This window comes from Phaseolus vulgaris, chromosome 9 (genome assembly GCF_051622355.1).
Source record: "Phaseolus vulgaris cultivar YP4 chromosome 9, ASM5162235v1, whole genome shotgun sequence".
Classification (NCBI taxonomy): Eukaryota; Viridiplantae; Streptophyta; class Magnoliopsida; order Fabales; family Fabaceae; genus Phaseolus; species Phaseolus vulgaris.
This window is the reverse complement of record NC_143506.1, coordinates 10488403-10509754: the sequence shown is the minus strand read 5'-3', so window position 1 is coordinate 10509754 and position 21352 is coordinate 10488403. Positions and strand designations below refer to the sequence as shown.

At 32.9% G+C, this 21352-nt stretch overlaps 1 protein-coding gene and 1 long non-coding RNA gene across 17 annotated transcripts; one reads left to right on the top strand and one right to left on the bottom strand.

Annotated features, from left to right (window-relative positions):
* Window positions 1-549: 549 nt before the first annotated feature.
* TPR9 (Tetratricopeptide repeat (TPR)-like superfamily protein) lies at window positions 550-19564 on the bottom strand. 16 transcript variants are annotated; one of them, XR_016515685.1, is made up of 19 exons: window positions 19296-19463; window positions 19081-19215; window positions 17356-17442; window positions 17173-17244; window positions 16473-16677; window positions 15736-15854; window positions 14670-14722; window positions 13263-13652; window positions 13035-13169; window positions 12676-12810; window positions 11332-11487; window positions 10026-10238; window positions 9100-9257; window positions 8775-8889; window positions 8070-8150; window positions 6224-6274; window positions 5862-6120; window positions 5659-5783; window positions 550-1035 (listed from the first exon to the last, which is right to left on the bottom strand). XR_016515685.1 is itself a non-coding variant. In XM_068626227.2 (16 exons), the coding sequence occupies exons 1-15, from the start codon at window positions 19422-19424 to the stop codon at window positions 6050-6052; spliced, it is 2355 nt and encodes a 784-aa protein (XP_068482328.1). In that variant the 5' UTR covers window positions 19425-19564; the 3' UTR covers window positions 550-1035; window positions 6014-6049. The 16 variants fall into 16 exon arrangements, 5 of the variants coding, with proteins under 5 accessions (XP_068482328.1, XP_090151649.1, XP_090151645.1 ...); XR_016515683.1 differs by lacking the exon at window positions 14670-14722 and having other exon boundaries at window positions 19296-19564; XR_011082834.2 differs by lacking the exon at window positions 14670-14722 and having other exon boundaries at window positions 5718-5783; window positions 5862-6274; window positions 19296-19564.
* LOC137821572 (uncharacterized) lies at window positions 3402-6242 on the top strand. Its single transcript, XR_011082841.2, has 3 exons — window positions 3402-3569; window positions 3723-4106; window positions 6104-6242. It is a non-coding gene; the product is annotated as an uncharacterized LOC137821572 (long non-coding RNA).
* Window positions 19565-21352: the final 1788 nt, after the last annotated feature.

The following is a 21352-nucleotide window of genomic DNA, read 5'->3' as shown; positions in this document are numbered from 1 at the left end:
TAAATTCTTTTGTCAGCTCAAACTAATACCTCACTCAGTTTTTTTTTTAAATGAATTTATGAATCAAGCTTAATTGGTCTAATGTCTGATCATAGAGTCATCATCTATATTTTAAATAAAACTATTTTGAATGGCTTTTATTTTTGTAGATTCATGATCTATATAAAATTATTTTTAATAGTTTTTATTTTTTGACATCTTAAACATAGATACACCAAACTAAACATGCACTAAGTTATACTTTAGCGTGTCACTAAAATAATTTTCAAAACTATATCTTTGTAAATTCATAAGCTGTTAACAAGCATTAATTTTTTAAAATGAGTATTTTAACCTAAATAGAAGTGTTAATCTTATCTATAAAGTTACATGTGGATCTTAAGATTATTTAAATTAATTTTAATGTTAGTTATTCATTTAGATTATATGGTTGAGAATCACTCTATTTACAGTCTAGTCTTCTGCATGCGTATCATTATACATTGAAAAAAAATTCAAACTACACCGATAGACCTTCTGCAAAATATTTCACCATCCAATAATTTTCAATTAGATAATGTTTTCTCAAAACATACCATTAAGATTAAAATTTCTTTTATATAAATCATACATCCAATTTTATATTCATAAGAAATCATTACATTTCATTCATATAATAGAAATCAAATGTAATATTTCAAAAATATATTAAAAATATTCAATTAATCCTTTTACTGTCGACAAAATTTAACACAAAGTAATAATGACACCACTCCCTTAGTCAGAGATTCATTAAGCAGTTTTGCTGAAAGCTTGGACCTACCTGAGGCATCCCAGCTACGTCCCAAATGCCGAGAGCATACCTAAAACAAAGCACTGGCAACAACGATCTGCGTCTTCAGGTCTACTTTTAGTACATATAATATAACATGAAGGAGAGGCCTTGTTTTTACCCGGCATGGCCAAAAACACGACTTGTCGATATTAGTCAAAAAAGATCTATACCACAGAATTTTTTCAATGTCCGTTCCTTTGAAAGGTGCCATTACCCATTGCCTGCATTGCATTAAGGGGAAACAATAAAAATACGGAATGGAAATGTTTACAGACAAATACAGAATGGAACAGAAATACAATAATAAAAGATCAAACAAGTGAATAAATAACAAACCAATCAGGAAATTAAAAAAGTAATAATACACGTGAAACTCAAAAATCATTACCAAGAAGAATCATTGAGATCAAATTCTAAAAGGAAACGGGTCATTCAACATGTCGCCTCTCATCCCAAGATTCTAGGGATAAAATATTATAATTATGCATATTAGAATAGTTGATTTTGTAGGGTTGTATCGCAGAACTATAAGAACCTAACAGTATAACTCTAGGAACATTATAGCATAATTATAAATATCTTCTTTTATATATTTATGATCTTTTAAATTAATTACAATACAAGACAAAATTCCTTTTATTTCCTTTCTTTACATGGTATCAAGAGTGGTAATGATCCTCAGCTCAATCATAGATTTTTCAGATTGAGAGAGAGACATTGCTTGCTTGGCTCAAGATAAAGTATTACACAGTTAAAAAAATTAAGGGATAATTTATGCTCATATAGTAATGGGATCTGCACTTGTGGAGCAGATAATAAAGATGCAAACTAACGCAGTTTCTTATGCAAACTTATTTGTGGCCAACTCCTTTTAATGAATCCATTTCTTGATGTTCCACAAGCTTATTCTTCCCTTATTCAAGAAGAAAAACAACAACATCAGGGCACTAGGGGTGGTCATGGATTGGATTTTTCAAAATCCAATCTAGATCCAATCAAAATCCAAATAAATGGATTGGATAAAATCCATATCCATTTTAACTAGATCAAATTTATTTGGATTTTTTTTAAATCCATTTAAAGTGGTTTAAATCTAGATTAAATCCACTTTGTTAACTAGATTAAATCCACTTTCTCAAATACATTAAATCTATTTTGATATGGACACATACTAACTTGCTCGAACTGGGCCTAACCCGACTCAACTTAGATGCGGACCAACTTAGCTCAACATCGGCCCGGGCTCGAACGACTCGACAACAGCCCGATCCCAGACGACCCAAAATCGGCCTAAGCCCGAACGACTAGACATCGACCCGGGCCCGCTCGACTCGACATTGGCCTCAAACTGCTGGTCTCGACATAGGCCCGGGTCCGGAAAGCTCGACATCAGCCCGGGCGGCTAGACATAGGTCTGGGCGCGGATGACTCAACATCAACTTGGGCCCAGATGACACAACATCGGCCCGGGCCCGAACGAGTCAACATCGGCTCAGGCCCGGACGACTCAACATCGGCCCAAGCCTGCTCGACTTGATATTGGCCCGGGCCTGGACGAATCGACATCGACCCAGGCCTGCTCTGCTCAACATCGGCCCGGGCTTGCTAGGCTCGACATCGACCTGGGCCCGCTCGGCTCAATATCAGCCTTGGCCTGCTCAGCTCGACATTGGCCTGGGCCTGCTCGGCTCGACATCAGCCTTGGCCTGGTCGTCTGGATATCGATTCGGGCCCGCTCGACTCTATATCGGACCCGAAAGACTCAACTTGACATGGGCATGGACCGACTCGAGTAGACATTGGCCTGGGCCAACTCGGCTCGATATTGGCCCCGACCGACTCGGGTCAACTCAATATCGGCCACTCAGCTCGACTTGGCCTAGGGTGGACTCGGCTTGACTTTGGCCCGGAACGACTTGGTCGACTTTGGCCCATACTGACTCAATTCGACTTAGGCCCGGACAACTCGGCTTAATGTGGACTTAGGCCGACTTTGCTCAACTTGGGATCCAACCCAAAATGCAATTTGGATAATCCAAAAATGTATCTAATCTATATCTAATCCATATCCAATTAAATGGATTGGGTTTAAAATCCAAAAATATGGATTTGGATTTGAGATAAATCCATTTAAATGGATTAAAAATAATATGGATTTGGATAATTATGGATTGGATTTTGTAATTTGGATTTTTTGTCCACCCTTACTAGGCACAACACGTGAAACAAAAGAAGTTTCAGCCATGGTTGTTCATAAAAATGAACCAGCAGCCCTTGTTCAACACAAACAAGGTCTGCTTGTCCTAATTCATCTAATCACAAGTTTTGAGTAAGTTTTTCTTTTCCCCTTAGATCTTTGATTCTTGTTTTCTTGTTGCATGCATGGATAGGCCTTTGTGATTGCATGTAAGATATGAGTCAAAAAGATCAATATTTGCTAGTCTAGGTAGGTAGTGATATGTTTAGTTTGTGAATCAGGTCTCTTAGGAGCAAGTTAAGGCTTCCCTAGTTTTTTTGAGTCTTTGGAACAAATCCTTGAAGAGCACAAGAGTTAAGATAAGAGAAGTTGACTTGATTCACTGTTTTGGAAATATTTGGTACTGTCAGAAATAGAACTTTGATGAGACCAAACCTTAGGATACTTGTGGATTAAATTGTAGTTATGGTTGTTGAATAGAGATTTGATTCATTGGATCACTTATTTTTAGTATTGAGGACTTTGATAACGAAGAGATTGTTGGCAAGGATTTTTACGGTAATACTCTACTGTAACAGGTGTATGTGATTAAGTGCCTTTGAAGTTGTGAAATGCATTAGTTTGAATAAAATTCTTTTAATATTGATTTGAATAAATACTTAAGTTAGTACTTGAGTATTATGTTGTTTAACCCGTTGCTTTCTTTTGCAGTGTTGTCAAAATCTTGAGTTAACTTGCAAACTCCCTCGATCCCACGAATATTGAGGAGATCGCAAGGTGAAGCAGATGTCAGATCGAGGGAGGTGCAGATCGCTGTGAGGTTGCGATGTTGCTCACTGAATCGAGGGATCCTGTGTAGTATTGATCCTTCTCATCTTGAGAAGCTAGGGTTTGATGATGGCACACGCCAAATTAAGGGGTCACAAAACAGTGCATGCACCTCTTGATGCTGACGCTGTGGTCGCTGCTGTCAAACAACCATCACTAGAGTCGCCAACAACCATCATAGCACTTACGAAGCTCCTGTTGCCACTAGCTTCATTGTTGTTGACATCACAACACTCACGCATCGTCACTAGTGTTGCCTTCACATTGGTTGATGCTCGCTCTCTGTTCCAATCATTTTAGAGTTCTACTCTCTCTTGGTGCTGCAATTATGCTTACTCCGTTTTTCCTTCAAATTCTATAGAGAACAAGAGGACCTATTTAAGACTCGCTATGAGCTATTTTTATCATCTATATTTTTTTAATGCATGCAGGTTTATGAATATAATTTTTCGTACATTCATAACTCAACTTATGAGTTGAGTTATAATTTTTTATCCCCTTTCACATCCTCGAGTTTGACAACATTTGTCCTTTGAATCTAATTGAAATAAAACAAGTGTAGTTTGCATAATATACAGAGGAGAAATGGTTTTAGAATGAAATAACTTGTTTTAGTTCAATTAGAATAAAAGACTTCATTTTGTGAACTTTGTTTACCTCGCTCAAGAAACCATATGTTGCTCAACTGAGGAGCTTTATCGCTCAAGCTACGGATGGTAGTTTGAGCTAGAGAGAGAGCCTAGAACAATTCTCTTCTCTGGAGTTTTGGCCACTCAAGCGACAAGAGAAACACCATAACAATTCTCTCTCATCTAAGATTCTAGTCACTCAAACATTCTGATGATGCTAAGTGACAATATAGTGACACTGGGACATTTGAGCAAGAGGTCGAGACAATTCTCTCTTTTGTGAAGGGATGACACTTAAGCGATCACCCCTATATAAGAGATATTTACTTTTTTTCTTGATTTCTTGGTATTATAGAGTATGGGACTGCTTTAGATTGTTACATGTGGCTGGCGTTTGGTGGCAATACTTTATGAAGAGTGAGAATTAAATGTTGTCTAAATGAAATATTATGAATTATGAAAATTGAGTATATGTCAAGATAAATTGTGATGTTTGATATTAGGTGTGGTATTTATGTATGAAGTATGATCTATGAGAAAGAGAACTTTAAGGAATCATAGGTGGGTGATTTTTGGCTATTACCATGCAGGTAAAACTATGTTTAGTAATATGGTATAAGCATTTAGGCATAGTGAGATTTCAAACTATATTGATAACCCTAATCACAAAATGAAGGTAAAGTAGTAAGGAGTCAATGAATGTTTATATTAACTAAGTGAGTTTGAGAGAAGACTCATCTCATGGAGGTTTTCAGAAACTTTGTTGGTAATCTAGGTTTGTCAATAGGTATCAGAGTAAGAAGACACCCAATAGCCTAACATGCTAGTAGATCAGACAAGTGTTAGCCTCTAGTGCTAATACTAAATGCAGTCTTCTGGAAGTCATTAATAATTGTACTTGGTATGAGAGCATATAATACATGTCTAACTTCTAAGAGAGCATATCAAAACCGGTTAGAAGACGGAGTAGAAGAAGTTCATTGCTAAGCTGCACAATCTGTCAAGTAACCATTCCTACAACTTTTCACACCTATAGCTTTGCACCATATCCTCTTAAATTCAGCGCATAAAATATAATCATACAAATTACACAATCTCCTATGTTTACTGCTCCCCATTTCCTTGAAACCATTAATTAAGAAAGAAATAAATTCCTTGATTTGATTTTAGCAGTAGAAGGTATAACTTACTGCAAGAAACAATTTTCTTTGGGAACTAAAGCTATAACTTGAAAAGTAATTGTTGATACCCATGTAACTAATTGAGGTTTCATCCACTGAGATCTCAAGACAATCTTTAAAATATATCTCCACCCCTATAAATTTGGATGAATCTATATTAATAAAGCACATGTTCGGAAAGAGAGAGTAGTTAGAGAACAAACTTGACTGACCTTAGTTCAAAGTCTCGTTCATATTTATGCAGAATATGCCTAGACTATCAAACAGCTTGGATGAGCTTTGAGTAATCTTCTTGAGGTCGTTGACTATTGTATATCTTTCATATTATATGAAAAGTCATTTAAGCTGTGATTGACAATTATACCTGACATTCTATAGCTCATTTTGTCGTAAAATCATTTTATTGGATGGCCTTCACTGAAAATTTCTCAATTTCTTTCCTGAGATATTGAAGATCAGGGAACACCAAGTCTGCATGAAGTCCATAATAACGTGAGAAGATATCATCAATTCGATTTATGCTTTCCGCAGCAGTAGAATCATCCAAGGAAAGTAGGATGGAAGAAAGCTTCACCAGTTCGTAAGCAATAACAATATCATCAGTATCATATAGCTTTTCCAGAATCTGCAACACAAAAAGCAACAAAACGCTTTAGACCTATTACTGAGAAAGACATAATTTTGGTAACAATACCATATTGGAAATGCATTCATTAACATGTAGTGGAAGTTATATTTCAACTTATGGAAGAACCGAGTCTCTTTTGCAAGAAGGAAATGACATTTCAATACCCTTGAAAGGTGAAAAGTAACCAATATGCATTAACTATTAAGTCCTGTGAAGTGTTGAGGCACTCAAGTCAGAGAGAAATGAACTAATGTGGGTAGTCACTTGTAGTAGTCAAAATGTCTCTTGTGAGCGTGTTTTACCATTCGGTTTAAATCTTAAATGGGATTCCTGAGTTTGTAGGGAGATACACTTCTAGGTGAGTGCTTTTCATGTTTCCACAAAACTTGTAATCTTTATTGATCTAAGTGAACATTGTTTAAGTGTTTCCGTGGATGTAGGAAAAAGGTGTCATCACAAATTCTATCTTCTGCTATTTTATTTGTGGTGTTATGTGTGATATAGACTTGGCTATTATGAGGTGCCTAAAGCTTCATCGAGTAGGATGAAGTGTTTGGTAGAGTAGTTAAGTATTTGGTTCTTCTTTCTTAACAACTATTCCATCCGTCTCTAAATATAAGGTACTGATACCAAATTCAAAATTACTAAAAAAGTTAGTCAATTTAATTAGAAAAATTAATTTTTTTTGCATTGTAATATTTTTTTTAAATTATCCCTAAATAAATTCATGTATGGAGACAGAATAATAGTAACGGAATTTTAATTATAAAACTAAAGTCTTCAATTCTCCATATTTATAATGGAGAAAAAGACAATTCATATTATTTATTATTTTTGAGCTAAAATAATTATGTGTATTTTTGGTCAAAAATTAATTAATGCAAGGTTCAATACAAAAAAGTCCAATAGAAAGGGCAAAAAAATATCAATGGGAGTAGCTTTTAAGGGCAGGTTTTCCTCCCAAAACAATATATAAGCACCCAGGCACTTGGGAAATCATCCTTAAACGTTAGAGTTGTTGAGGCGAAGAACAAAACACTTCTGTACTTCATTCAGCATCATACACCAATCGTTGTGGGACTTAAGCACTACCTAAGTTTGTATCATGGTGGATTTGGTTCATGAATAGCAAGGAGATTCTAGATATATCTCAATTAAAAAAGTTCAGGATTTGAATTGATGTTCTTTCGTCAAATCCCCCTAAACTGCATCAATTTATTCAAACGATTTCACTTCAATTGGAATTTGGTTGTTAAGGATTCTCACTATCCATGGCAGAATGGTTAAAATGCCTAAATCGTAATTGTCAAATTCATAAGTCCAGTTCCTGTAAGATGTACACCAATGAGTTCTCATTTTCAATTGCTTGGTGCGGGTGAAATTTTCACCAACATCAATAAACAATAACATAATCAATAGAAAACATTTCAGCAAGCATACATTTATATCCAGAAGAAGGCTACAGTGGGAGAGGAACATGTGTCACTAACCATGATAAAGTAAATACGCACTGTTAGATATAACAGTTTTTAAATTAATGGCTGAAATGTTTATTGTTTTTCTTTTCTTTCTGTCTGATTTTACAGTGCTACACCACACAATTTAACAGGGAAGTTTTCTGAGTTCCATTCAAAAAATATTTATATTTCTGCCACTGGAAAAAATTCTGGATAGTTGATAGGTTCTAGGTATACGCGATCATCGCGATGGGATAATAGTAAACAGATGTCAAAAAAAAAATTCTCCCTCCCCACCCCTTTTATACTAGTAAGCTTGTTAATAAAAGTTTTACCTGGATAGAAGCTTTGCAATGATCAACAGATAATTGTAATTCTCCCACTAAACAGAAAGCCTGAGCAATGCTGTCTTCTGCCTGCATGCATCATATCATGTTGAAGGATATAAAAGTTAAACAAACCATCATATTGAAAACGTGAGACATTATTTGTCTACCAGTCCATGACATTCAATAGTTGTTACCACACACACTTTTGGAGTCTAAGAAATCCAGTCATTGAGTGCATGTTTGGATTAGCTTATTTTTTGTTTAAAAAGATTACGTATTTACATAAGTTCTCAAATAGATATTATATATATATATCACACAAAATTAATGCTTCCACACCCCATTAGTATACATCCTTGGGGGAAGAGAAAGAACGAAAAGAGAGAAAGAACGAAAAGAGAGAAAGATATGTGAAGGGAAAGGAATAAAGAGATAGAGCTGATGGAAGTAAAAATGACATTTGACAAATCAGGGTTGTATATTAAAATGGAGTAATTACTGTAATATCAATATGGTTTTTTAAGACTTTTATAGGCTTGATCTTATCTATCTAATGATTACTTTAATTTCGCATTGGTTAAATTCAATGCTTATGAAGTAATTGAACAGTATGGGTATTCCAAGACTACCCAACACGCAACACCTATTAGCATAAACGAATAAAACTATAACTAACATGGAGGAGTTTAAGTGCAGGAAGCTCAAACTCACCTCTGCAATAAGCTTGTTGTAAGCATGCAAATTTAATCTTAGCGATTGAAGAGATATCAAAGCATCAGAAATAGTAATACTTGAAATTTCTTTCAACAATATTGCATCCTGCAACCTGTCATTTTCGTATTTTGGGATGTAAAATACTCAAAAATAAGCAGCCATATACTATTTACAATGAGATCATGCAGGATTTTAAATGGGGGATTTATCAAGGTAGCCTAAAATTGGGAACTATTCAAGATTTGCTATGATTATATTCAGAGTAAAAGGAAATATGTACTTTAGGATGGGGTTATTAGGAGCCAAATTGAACAGTGCAAACCTTTTGATACATATTAAAGCTTCACTGACTGCTGCTTGTGAAGACTCTAAATCACAGTAAGAACCACATTTCAAACAGTATCCAGGTTGACCATGAATATAGGCCCCGTTTTGTTTGAAGACATTAAGACATACACTAATGTCATCATTCTTGTCAACCTGAAAGAGTGGAGGGTTTTTGTAGTGAAAAAATATTGCAAAATTGAAATGGCGAAAACATGCATCATAATGTCATCTATCCAAGTTTCCTGTCCCTTAGCAACTTACGTAACAGAAGGAAAATGCTTAGTTGCTCAATACTAGTGATTTGTCATTTATTATAAAAAATGGTATCTGACAGAATTGCCAATCCATATTAAATTTCTAGTAACAGCTCCATAAATAAGGATGAATCAGAAGACTTGGATTATACCAAAATTTTACTGCATTACCTGAATTTAACTCATGGTCAGGTAGCCATTTTTAGAACACTGGATAGAATGAATAGAAGGTGGTAGGCTGCTTGATATTCAGATACAAAAAAGAATTGTTGGTATGCATGAATAATTTGCTTAGCACACGATTTGTTTCTGTATTTACATAGATTTCTACCCTTACTTATATATTGAATATTCCCTCCATATAATTAGAATTTGTATTCCTTGTTCCCTTTATTTGAAGCCTAAAAATACTAGGATAGCATTTATTATTAGGTCTATGTATGTTGCATTTAGCTTATACAGATCATCACTAATAGTATTTTCACTTTTTCCATATAATGTAATGCATCCCAACCACAAGAATGGCTTCCATATTGTTTTGTTGAGGCAATTTCTTGAAAATCAAGACACTGTCTGAGGTAAAGCACACAATTTAAACTTAACCTAGATTTATAATCCAAAGAACAATAGTAATTCAGTATCAACAAGTGTCCTCTAAATGGCTTACACGGTCAGTAATAGTGAAGTGCTTGATTTTCTGCTGTTCACAGTCAAGTACTCTGCTTTCTAACACTGCGCCAGAACAATTTGGATTGACACAATGGAAGGCATTGAGGACTACGTCAGATACATTAACTTCTGAACAACCAATACACTGACAATGAAATGCATATTCGTCTTTGAGAAAGTTAAGGCGATCTTTACAATCCCACAACCCAACCTGCAAAACAGAACTGTATATTGAACATTGGAACAGAAGCATTTTTACAACAGACTTGACATTTGAAAGTCTGAGTAAATCACTTTGTGTTTTGTTGCTTTCCTTTTGTAGAAGCGAAGGAGGAGTAGGACCCACATGTCAAACAAATACAATTCCAGACCCAGTAACCAGGGAGGTATGTTAAGGCCTAACTGTTGTACATAGGGGATTGTTGGAATAAAAATATCCTAAAATCTCCATAGTAATTAAGAAAACTATCCCTGGAATTTACATATTCATTTTGGTAGATTTTTTTTTTTTTTTCTAAGAGAATGTGATTGAGGAGTTGAGACTGTACTCACCATGATTGTAATTAATATGATATTTATTTTCTCCCTCTCATTATTCAAGTCTAACAAACTGTTATTAAAATCACCTAAAACTGGTTAGCCCCCATGTTTGGCGTAATACTAATCAAGTAAGTCTAGAACTTCAAGTTCTCCACTATGAGAGGATCTGTGATTACAAGTATCTTCTACTTGCAGGCTTCTGCTTGTACTAGCAGTTATAATAATACTAATTATTGACCAACTTCTTAATTTATTAGTACAAAATAGTTTATTGGTATAATAAAACATGCCTCTATTATTTTTAATTATCAAATAAATGTTTCGTTATTGTAACACATGATGATTCAAACCAAATATTGTATTATTCCAAGCCTCAGTTCTGCTTATATGAGCAAAAGTTTCCTCTCAAATTCATAGGAAAATTCATGTCCTCTTCTCTCTCACTTTTGGAATTGGTTTCTCAACTAGGCAACAGAGCCTCTTAAATTAAGTTGTCAATAGCTCGACCCATGCAACCCTTATTCTAATTAAACTAATATTTCAGTACAAAGTTTGGTGGGCCCTTGTCCTCTCCGGCTCAACCACAAAGGGAATTTGTGTGAGGAGGAATGTTAAAGATGAAAATAAAACTACTCTGTAACAGCTTAAGCTTTAAGGATGTTTGATCACTGAAAATCTTTATAAGAAAAAAGAATATAGACACACTTCAAAAGTTTCAAACAAAACTAACTAGCAATGTCAGTACAGCTTTAAATTTCCAATACCTGTGGACCATAAGACAGTTCTAGCTGACAACCAGCTGCAACACCATGTGTGGTTCGTAGGTAAAGAGTGCGTGAAAGAAAATATGCATGAACATTCGGTTGGCAAGAATGGTTAAATAAACTGCCAGCTTTATAGATGGCTTTACCCACTCTGACCTACGATAAATAACATAATATGACTTAGAATACCAAGGATATAATAGTCACTAAGAAAATATTACCATCACCAGCAATGTCACAGTCATAATTGTTTGGCTTGCAAAATATTCACAAGTAAATACAGCAAAAGCAAAAAAGTGTATTAAACAAGAAAATAATACAATAAAAGTCAAGAGTTTAGTTTCTATGTATTGTAAGTGTATATATCATATGATAATCTCAAGCACAACTTTTAGGGCTCTTTTGGTGGATATGATATGATAGGATAAAAATATATGATATGATAAGACAAAAAACATAATAGGATAATAACATAATATTGTAGAATAATATACAGTATTGATGCACACAAGATAACAAATTAAATAATGTTAGGATATAACATAAATTATATTCAAATTACATATAATTATCTAAAATTTTACTTTTAATTTAAAAAAAATTCTAACTTAGGATTTTTTAAAAAAAGATTAACTAAATTATACAAAATTATATTTTATTTCTATAACTATTTCTTATATTATAAAAAAATTATATAAGATTTTAAAATTATAATTAACATCTTAAAAGTATTTAAGTTATTATTATTTAATTTAATATTCTAACAAATAATATAAGTTAAGTTTCTGTGCCACAGTAATTACAAAATAAATACATGTAAGATAATATTATGATGTACATTATTGTACAAATTAATATTAACAAAATTATACCTTTTCTTCAAGTTATAAATAAATTATATAAGTTTTGTAAAATTAATATTATGACATAAATATTTTCTTTAAAATATATTTTAATAATAAAAAATTATTTTTTATATTTAATTACCATTTTAATTTAAATGTATGGGTGAATATCATATAAAGAGAGGTAGGAGAGTGTTTATCCTACTCTATTAAACTTATCATATCATGTTGATACAAGATAGAATAAGTGACTAAATAACATTATCATATCATGTTGATAAAACAAACATCATTACAATAGGATTAGTATAGTTATCATATCCTATTTTCTCACATCCTGTCTACCAAACGGACCTTAAAGGTATTAATAGTTATTAACTTATTATAGAAATCAACAAACTCATCAAATGTAGCAATTTGTAATTGAAAGACAATGTAAGTTACGCCATCAATGCATTAATCTAATTAAATTTTAAAAGACATGTGTCAAAATATGTACCTGTTCCACATTACTGGTTGAATGTGCACCGTATTGAAATGGAAATTCTCCAAAATGACCTCCATGAGCATCTATTGATTTTAAACGAACAATGGTCATACAATTCACTTTAATTTGAGAAATAATTATGACAACCTGCATTTACAAAGAATTTTGGAACCTGAATATGATTATTTTAATGATTCAAATACAATAAAGCAACAAAATAAATTACATTTTTCAACGAATGCTTCAACATATTGAAAAAAATGTTGCCCAGCACATGGCATATGATGGTTTTGTAACTTTTGTTACGAATCAAAGAACAAATAGACACATCCACATGCACATGCATGTACACAGAGGAGTAACAAAACAACCTGCGATATGGAGACTCCGTCTATGGAAAACATAGTTTCACAAGAGTGCTGAAGACAATATAACAATACAGTGGCATATATATGTGAATCCAATTTGCTTTCGGATGACATGTGTTTGTAACAATGAGAAAGCTCCTGCATGAGAAGAAGCCATAAGCATGCAGCTACTCATAATCAAATGACAACAAAATTAACTGAACTAAAAAACTGCATGCATTTAAAATATACCAGTCTTTCCACAAAGTTTACAATATTTTCAGATGTGCTATTCAGCAAAAACCCTGCTAGTATTCGGCCAGTCAAAACAATCTCAGATGGCAGTACCACAGGCCAATGTACACCTCCACATTCATGTTTATGTTCAGTAATATCCTCAATTTCTTGTTCAGAATCATCGCTTTGGATAACTTCAGAAGCATATTCTCCAAGATCACTGGGCATTTTTTTAAAAGTGTCATTATTTTCTGGATAAATCCTGAACATTTGCCCACCTGCTCGTATCTGGCATTGGTGGGAGCAATACAATGGTATTGAACATGATATACAAGGAACTCTATCAGCAGGTAGATCATTCAAACAATAATGGCAATGGGTTTCCCGACATTGCTTTAAAATTATCTGCAGTATAAGAAAATATCAAGTTAATTTCCTAGAATAAGTCTGTTTTCCTAAAGAAATACAAATATAAAAAGAACTGGAAGATAATTTATTTGTTAATCTCAAGAAGCCTGAGGATTCATGTTTATAAGTTAAAGCTACTGACAACAAATATCATGCATGTCATTAACCCAATTATCCCAAAAGCTTAAGCTGTTGGGTGAAAACACATGAATCGTTTCATATTAGTATTTACATTTTAAACACATCCCTTCACGCAAGAGTCCTTTAACTTGAAACTTAAATAGTGCACAGGCCCATCCATATATATTGAAATTCAACTTTTATTAGAAGAATAGGGGCAACAAGGATCAAACTGTGGATCATTTGATCATAAAGGCTTTGATACCATCTCAAGAATAAAGCTTAAGTTGTTAGGTGAAGCCACATGGATGGTCTTATACTATATTTTTATTATTTTAACAATATACTTATTTTCACAAAAAATAGTGAATACAATATACATGATATAGACGGCAAGCAATAATTTATTTTAATAAAACAGGTGTAAATCAATTTTGAAATCTGAACAGTTGATTGCATTGCAGCCAAACGTCTCCAGTTCTCTGAAAAGGAAATCATGTACTTAAAGATGACAACAAAGAAGTTAAAGCCCATTTCATCTGCAATTTAGCCCCTTGAGTGTATTACTCAGTCAGTATAATGTGACATCTGTTAAGAGACAGCTGTAACTAGTTAGTTAGAGTTATTTACAGGTTCTCCTGTATAAAGTTTATTTCTGTAACAGCATGTAGAAATTGATTTTATTCAATAGAACTCAGTTTTTTGTTTATTTTCACAAATCTCTCTGAATTCTATGACCCCTTGTGCTTCCAATTGAAGCAACCAACACCCAAAACTTGTATGGTTGTGTAAATCACGCCTAGCTTACTAATGTGACACACACAACTTTCACAATAAACATAAATAAAGCAGAAAGAAAAGTTTCTAAAGAATCTATTTAGTTTGATATCTTACACTTTCTTTCTCAATCACATGCACACTCATCTAAACTCCCTCCGTCTTAGCAACTGGAAACAGAAAAACAATTTTTTCCAGTAAAATTTCTTCCATTACATCAATTCTATTTGAACATCATGTTGGAACAATGTTGTGAAACTCAAGAATCGTATGAGGATCAAAAGGGAGATAAAAGATCATAACTTGACTTGTATGAGTATATGAATAAACTATATTTATAAACCTGTACATGCATTAAAAATAATACGGACAGGAAAATAATTCATAATACGTCATAAATAGTAAGATCCAAAAGAAAAATTATAGAACAGAGCAGTCCACAATGAAGGAAGGACGACAACAATAAAGACAATGCCGACAATGTTGATGCGAGTATCTGAGATGGTGACATGATGATCATGAGCATTGTGATGCCCAACAAGGTTAAGCAAACTTCGGTGACAGCAACATCAATGTTGTGATGGCTGAAGATGTCGGTGATGAAAGTGCCATCGTCAATGAACAGCGCCAATGAGAGTTGTTTGGTTCTATTCTGATATGCACATGGGAACCGTAGTGGAAAAGGGTCATCTTTACAAGTTGGGCTTTTTTTCAGGTTGGGTTATTAGCAAACTAAAGGGATTTTTTAAACATGAACCCTAGCTGCTCAAGTGGATCGACACAGTGCACGATCTGCCAATTTTACGAGCAATCACGCAATCCCGTTACAATCTGCACGTCTCCCCATCTACTGTGCAAGTCATCTCACTGTCTTCATTACTTGCAGGATCATGTGTGTATACACGCAATCTTGACAACATTGATTAAGAATTTATAACTATTTAAACAGAATAGTAAACAATGATATAGGTTTAGAATGTTGATTGCTTCAACTGAAAGCCAATAGGATAAATTACACATGAACCTAAGTTGAAGAATGTCATGTCTATTTTAGCCAAAAAAATTAATTAAAATAACTAATTGAATACTATCCAAGAAAAATGACACCATTAACATCACTAAAATTGGACTTAAAAATAAATTTATAATTAATGATAATACAGAGAATATAGTTGTTTGTTACCATAGCATAAGGTTCTTCGGAATGAACCAAAGAACCTGGTGAAATGACACATGATGAGACCATGCCTCTTCCTTTATCAGGCATGGAGACACACTGTAGCTTCATTTGAGGCATCTCACCTGCCACAATGCACTTTACCATCTTAGTATCTTAGGAAGAGTGAAAAACAAGGTCCTTTCAGTGTATACAAGGATAGCTGACAGGACCCATGAACATGACAGAAAGGAAAGAAGTTAAAATATTGGTTACAGAATTTGTCATATAGTTAGCTTTAAAAGCTAGAGTAGAAGGTCATTCATTTTATTTAGTTAGCATTGAGAACTATGAATTAATTCTGTCCTAAGAAAGGAGAAGACCTTGTAAGGAGAATTATCTTCTTAAGTTACCATATGAGAACTGTGAATTAACTATGTTTAACTTCTAATTTAGTTGTTATTCATGTTTTAATTCTAATTTTGTTGCACAAGGGTGCTTCCCCTGATTTGGTTATACATGCATGTATTTTTTGTTAACATATGTAAGTCTAGGCTAGAGGATACTAGAATCTTCCTACAAAAGTTATTTACACAGTTATACAACAAAGCCTGTGCTTATAATCTAAAAATTTAGAAAGCAAGATGTCACTTTAAACATACTTCAATGATATAAGCATAATGAAACTACACTCAACAATGCTTGACCAACTAGATAGTTCTTTGCATCTACAGCTCAAGTTCTATGCAAGGAAACCTTCTTACCCACAGTATTGCAGCTGTTATCCTTATGTTGTATCTGTACTGCCGCACTTGTGCTTTTGCATTGGTCTAAAAGAATTTTCAGTTCAACTTCTATTTGTCTCTTCCCACCTAATGAAGGTTCCACAATCTTGGCCACATTTAGGTCGCAAATTGCATTTCTGTAATTTCCCAATGAAGCATTTGCCTTACCTCTCCTGTACCATGCCTATAGCCAAAATAATAAATTAATAAAAGAATAACTGAAACTATAATATATGTTCGCATCCATATTCTTTGCCACAGCAACCTACATCAACACATTCCAAAAAGATCATTTGCACCACAACAAATATTGATTAATTAGGATGAAGAAACAAAACTTGTAAAAATACACATTACTTTGGATTATCACGTTAATAACAGAAATTCTAAGACAACCCCAATAAGTTTTCAGATACTGCACTGAGGCAAATTGCAAAGAAAGTGTTTTTTTTCCATTACTAAACTATTTATGTACACTTCCACTACAAAGTACAGAGTAAAAAGATATTGAAATTTCTTTTTAACCACTCATGAATACTTAATCTGCAAACATTGTTGCACACATTACAACAAACCTAGTACAAATACAAGAACTCAACCCATTCAATAAAGGTGCATAACTACATAAGAAAAAAGGTAAACTCAGCAAAAACAAGTAAATACTGAAGCTGACATTCACCTTTGCGTAGCTTGGACAAATTTTAAGAGCTCGAGTGCAATCTCGCAAGCATTCTACTAAAAGACTCATTTTCTGCAGGAAACGTACATGCATGAATACTCTATTATATTATCAAGCCCTTCAATTTTAGAAATAATGTGAGTGTGGTTAAGGACTAAGAGCTAACTTTAAAATGGAACTTACATGCAATACAGTAGCCCGATTGATATATAATGTTGCAACAAGATTACTTTTCCTATCACCAGTATCTAATGGAGCCTTGCGCAATGCCTATCCATCATATTAGAAGAAGAGCAAGTAAGGAACACTTATAAAGAATGAGACAATATGTTCAAACAAACTTGAAAAAAGAAGAAAGCTATAAATCTGCTCTATTGTATTTATCCATTATTTTTCTTTTGATAGAGCATGATTAATAAGTTTTCTTCCCTTAAACACGTAATAAAACAAGAATAAAAAATTGCTTCCCAATGTCAGATAATAGATGTACACTTTGGCCGATTTAAAAATGTTTTATATTAGGATAAAATAGTAAGAAAAAAAGTGTGAACTATTTTAAGACATGTTTTGTTGGATGAACAGTCTGGGGGGACAGAAATTTGATCAGAAGAATGATGGAATTCCATTTCATTCCAAGACAACCCAAAAATATTGTTTCCTACTATTTCAGGCCTAGCCAAGCCTACTTAACCAAAAATTTCATAAATTAACTTTTCATGTCTTTTTAATCAATCATAACATGAAGAATGCTATCAACACATTTTTTCAAACCCTTTCTAACACACTCTAACATCAAGTAAATTTCTTGTGGATCTTACTAATATAGCGAGTGGACATACATTATTAAACAGATCCTATATTAACTTCACGAACTGAACAAAGTATCAAAGACATCTTCACGGTTTCACCCACTTTTCCTAATGTATATATACATAGATGAATGCTAGAGCCTAGAACAGAAAGCTTATCATTCCCAATCTCCATTTACATTTCTAAAGTTCAACATGTCTCGTTAGGACAGAAAGCAATGGGTTGAACTCTTCTTTGATGTCAATTTAATAACTATGAATAGTCATTAACTCCCATGAAAGAGAAGAGTACAACCTATTATGGGGCATGCAATGCATTCCACCATATGATCATTACCCTTAGATTGAGTTATTCTATTTTACCTCTTAGAAAGAAAAGAAGTTACAAAAAAATACCTATTAGTATGGCAATACATTTATACAAAACCTCTACTCCAAATACACACAAGACAGTCAAGTAAAATCCAATCCACAATTTGATCTATGTACAACCATGTTGAAGTACTTGAACGTTGGAGCTTGGAAGCAAATAGCTTACTAAGTGTAAAGTGTCTAAACCTCATTTGTCATGTTATTAAATTTGCTACCCCCACTTTGAACGTACCACTCTCTCACTTTCTAGGTGGTCATTTTTTCTTTTATTTTAAATTTATGACCTTTGTTCTTGATGTTTCATTTTCTCTATAATTTATATGGCTTCGGGACAATAACTTGCTTTCCATTATCATCTGACAATGCTATTTGACATGCTGCAATGAACAATGTGTTGTACCAAAAACTCCTATAGTTGCCCGATTCCGGTTTGTATGTATGTTGTCATGTTCAGATGTATTTTATGAAAAGAAAAAGTAAAGACGACAGCATAATGCACTTCAGAACCGGATTTTACAAACAAACAAAAAAGTCGAAACTAGTCCGGAAGTGGTTCGATTCCGAACCGGTTCTGAACTTGTTTATTAAAGCGGATAAGTAAAGAACCGATTCATTAAAGCGGTCCAGTTCATTAAAGATGTTTAACTATGAAAGAACGGCACGTTCCAATCACCTATACGACAGAGAAGAGTTCAAGAAAAATATAAATTTCAAAAGAAGAAGAAACCTGGGTATAGCAGTCCAAGGCCTTGGCATAATCTGCGTTGGAGAAGCATTCATTCCCAAGCTGCTTGGATTTCAAGGCATCTTCCTCACTCTTACCGCACAGACCATACTTTGGATCCGCCAGTTGAGTGATAATCTGGAACCACAGCAATGCGCATAAACAAGAAATTAGGGATTATTTATTGGTTAGGAATAGAGAAGGTTCGGTTGGTTTACCTGGTGAAATGGATCGAAGTGGAGAAAGAAGCGGTGAAGAGAAGAACAAGTGCTTTGAAGATCATCGACATTGCTATCCGCTATCGCTCGCTTCAGGCTTTCTGGAATAGCTGCTTTCAGAGTCTCCATCTTCTGCTACTCAACACAAACAACCTCTTTTTCCGCTTCTGTTTTCTTTCTTTCCCTCCCCTCTCATATATCAAGCGCAGTCGTTTTGGAAGCACATACTAAGTGTGACGTTACCAACCAGACTTCAACGGTTTTTACTTGCTCGGACCAGTTTTTCTTCCACTTTTATATCAAAAAGAAGTTGAAATGCCAGTTAACTTAATTTCAGATAATTTTTCTGGGTATTTATTTAGTTTGGTTAAAAAAATATTTTCAGTATAAAAGTTTCACATAACTTTTATGACAAATAAAAAATTATGGGTTAAATATTTTTTTTCTTATATTAAAAATTAAATTGATTTTTATCTTACTTTAAATTTTATTGGAATGATTTTATTTTTTTTACATTTGTTACGATTTTTCTCTTACAGTTGTTATGATTTTTGACTGTTGAGTGTATTAGAAGTATATTAACATGAAATATTTTTTGATATCATAATTACATCCGTTCCTCATTTAAATTGACAAGATTTATTTTAATAATTTTTTAATTATAAGTACATAAAAATTTTAAAGTTTGGATTAGAAACAAAATCAATTATATATATATATATATATATATATATTAAATTTTAAGTTAATGATAAAAACACTCTTAATAACTTACATAATTCCAAAATTTTAATCAAAATAAATTTTATCTACACTTATTTAAAGACGCACTTGGATCTTGACACGTTTGCATCAATTCTCACTGCAAAAAAATATATCTTTAATTAGTAACACAATTCTTTAAGGGTTGTCCTGCACTTATCATTTATAAAGTTCGGACACTCCTCTTAAATGAAATTTAAATGTCAGACACACGAATTGGATACAACACTCATAGGACAATTATCAGTTAAGTGTCTAATTTAAAAAATATTTATTTGATTTTTGACCATTTTAACATGGATTTAACACAATTTTAAAAATGAAAAATACATTAATCTTTTAAAAACTTAAACTTATTGTATAAATTTGTATTATGATTATAAAAATAAAGAACAAATCTTTTCGAACCAGCCATAAAATACATCATTTTGCTAAAAAAAACTGAAACATACTTAATGCACATAAATCTTTATTGTCAATTTATATAATTCATAGTTATGTAATATATAGATTTGTATCTCATATCCTACATTTTAGATATTATATATATTTCCGTGTCGGTGTCGTATTAGTATTCGTGTCAGTGTCTATGCTACATAACTTATAATTGAGGTCGAAATTTTGTTAGTTATATTTTCTTTTATTATTTGGTATACATAGTAATTAAGTTTTAGGGGCATTTGATATATTTTCAATATTTGATCGTTATGAAATTATATTTTGGATATATTTTGTTCTTACTGTTCATGAAAATTGTATTTATTAATAATTAATAATAAAGCATGTTCATGATGACTTGGAATTATGTGGATAATTTTCTTTATAATTATTTTAAACAAAGAGAAAATCAAAATAAAAAATATGGTAAACTTTTCTACCTAGAAAGCTGGATTGTATAATTATCTTAAATTCTTAATTTTAGTTTATATAAATTAAAATTAACTTCTAGAAATATTTAATTCAATTTTTATATTTATCTATAATAATAATAACAATAATATCAATAATAATAATAATAATGTTAATATGTTTGGATGAATCGCCAATTAAATAAGTATCACATCTTATACCATCTAAAGTCAATCAACTTCAATAATGAGTAGTTTCCAAATTCAGCAAACTCAAACAAAATTAATAATATTTTATTATATTAATTATCATTGTAGTATAGTTACACATTTTGAAGGTACCACTTAAACTAAGAATTAAACTAAATTAAGTTAGATTATAATATGTAGGTGGAGCAAAACCATCCTTTAGTTCATAAAATTTATGCAGATTAAGTTACACATAAA

Bases quoted from the DNA above. Each gene is read 5' to 3' on its own strand.
- TPR9 (XM_068626227.2), bottom strand. From the start codon at position 19,424: ATGGAGACTCTGAAAGCAGCTATTCCAGAAAGCCTGAAGCGAGCGATA. The intron at 19,216-19,295 runs GTAAACCAACCG...CTGTGGTTCCAG, and splicing joins ACTTCGATCCATTTCACCAG to ATTATCACTCAACTGGCGGA. The intron at 13,653-15,735 runs GTAACAAACAAC...CTTATACTGCAG, and splicing joins CCGAAGAACCTTATGCTATG to ATAATTTTAAAGCAATGTCG.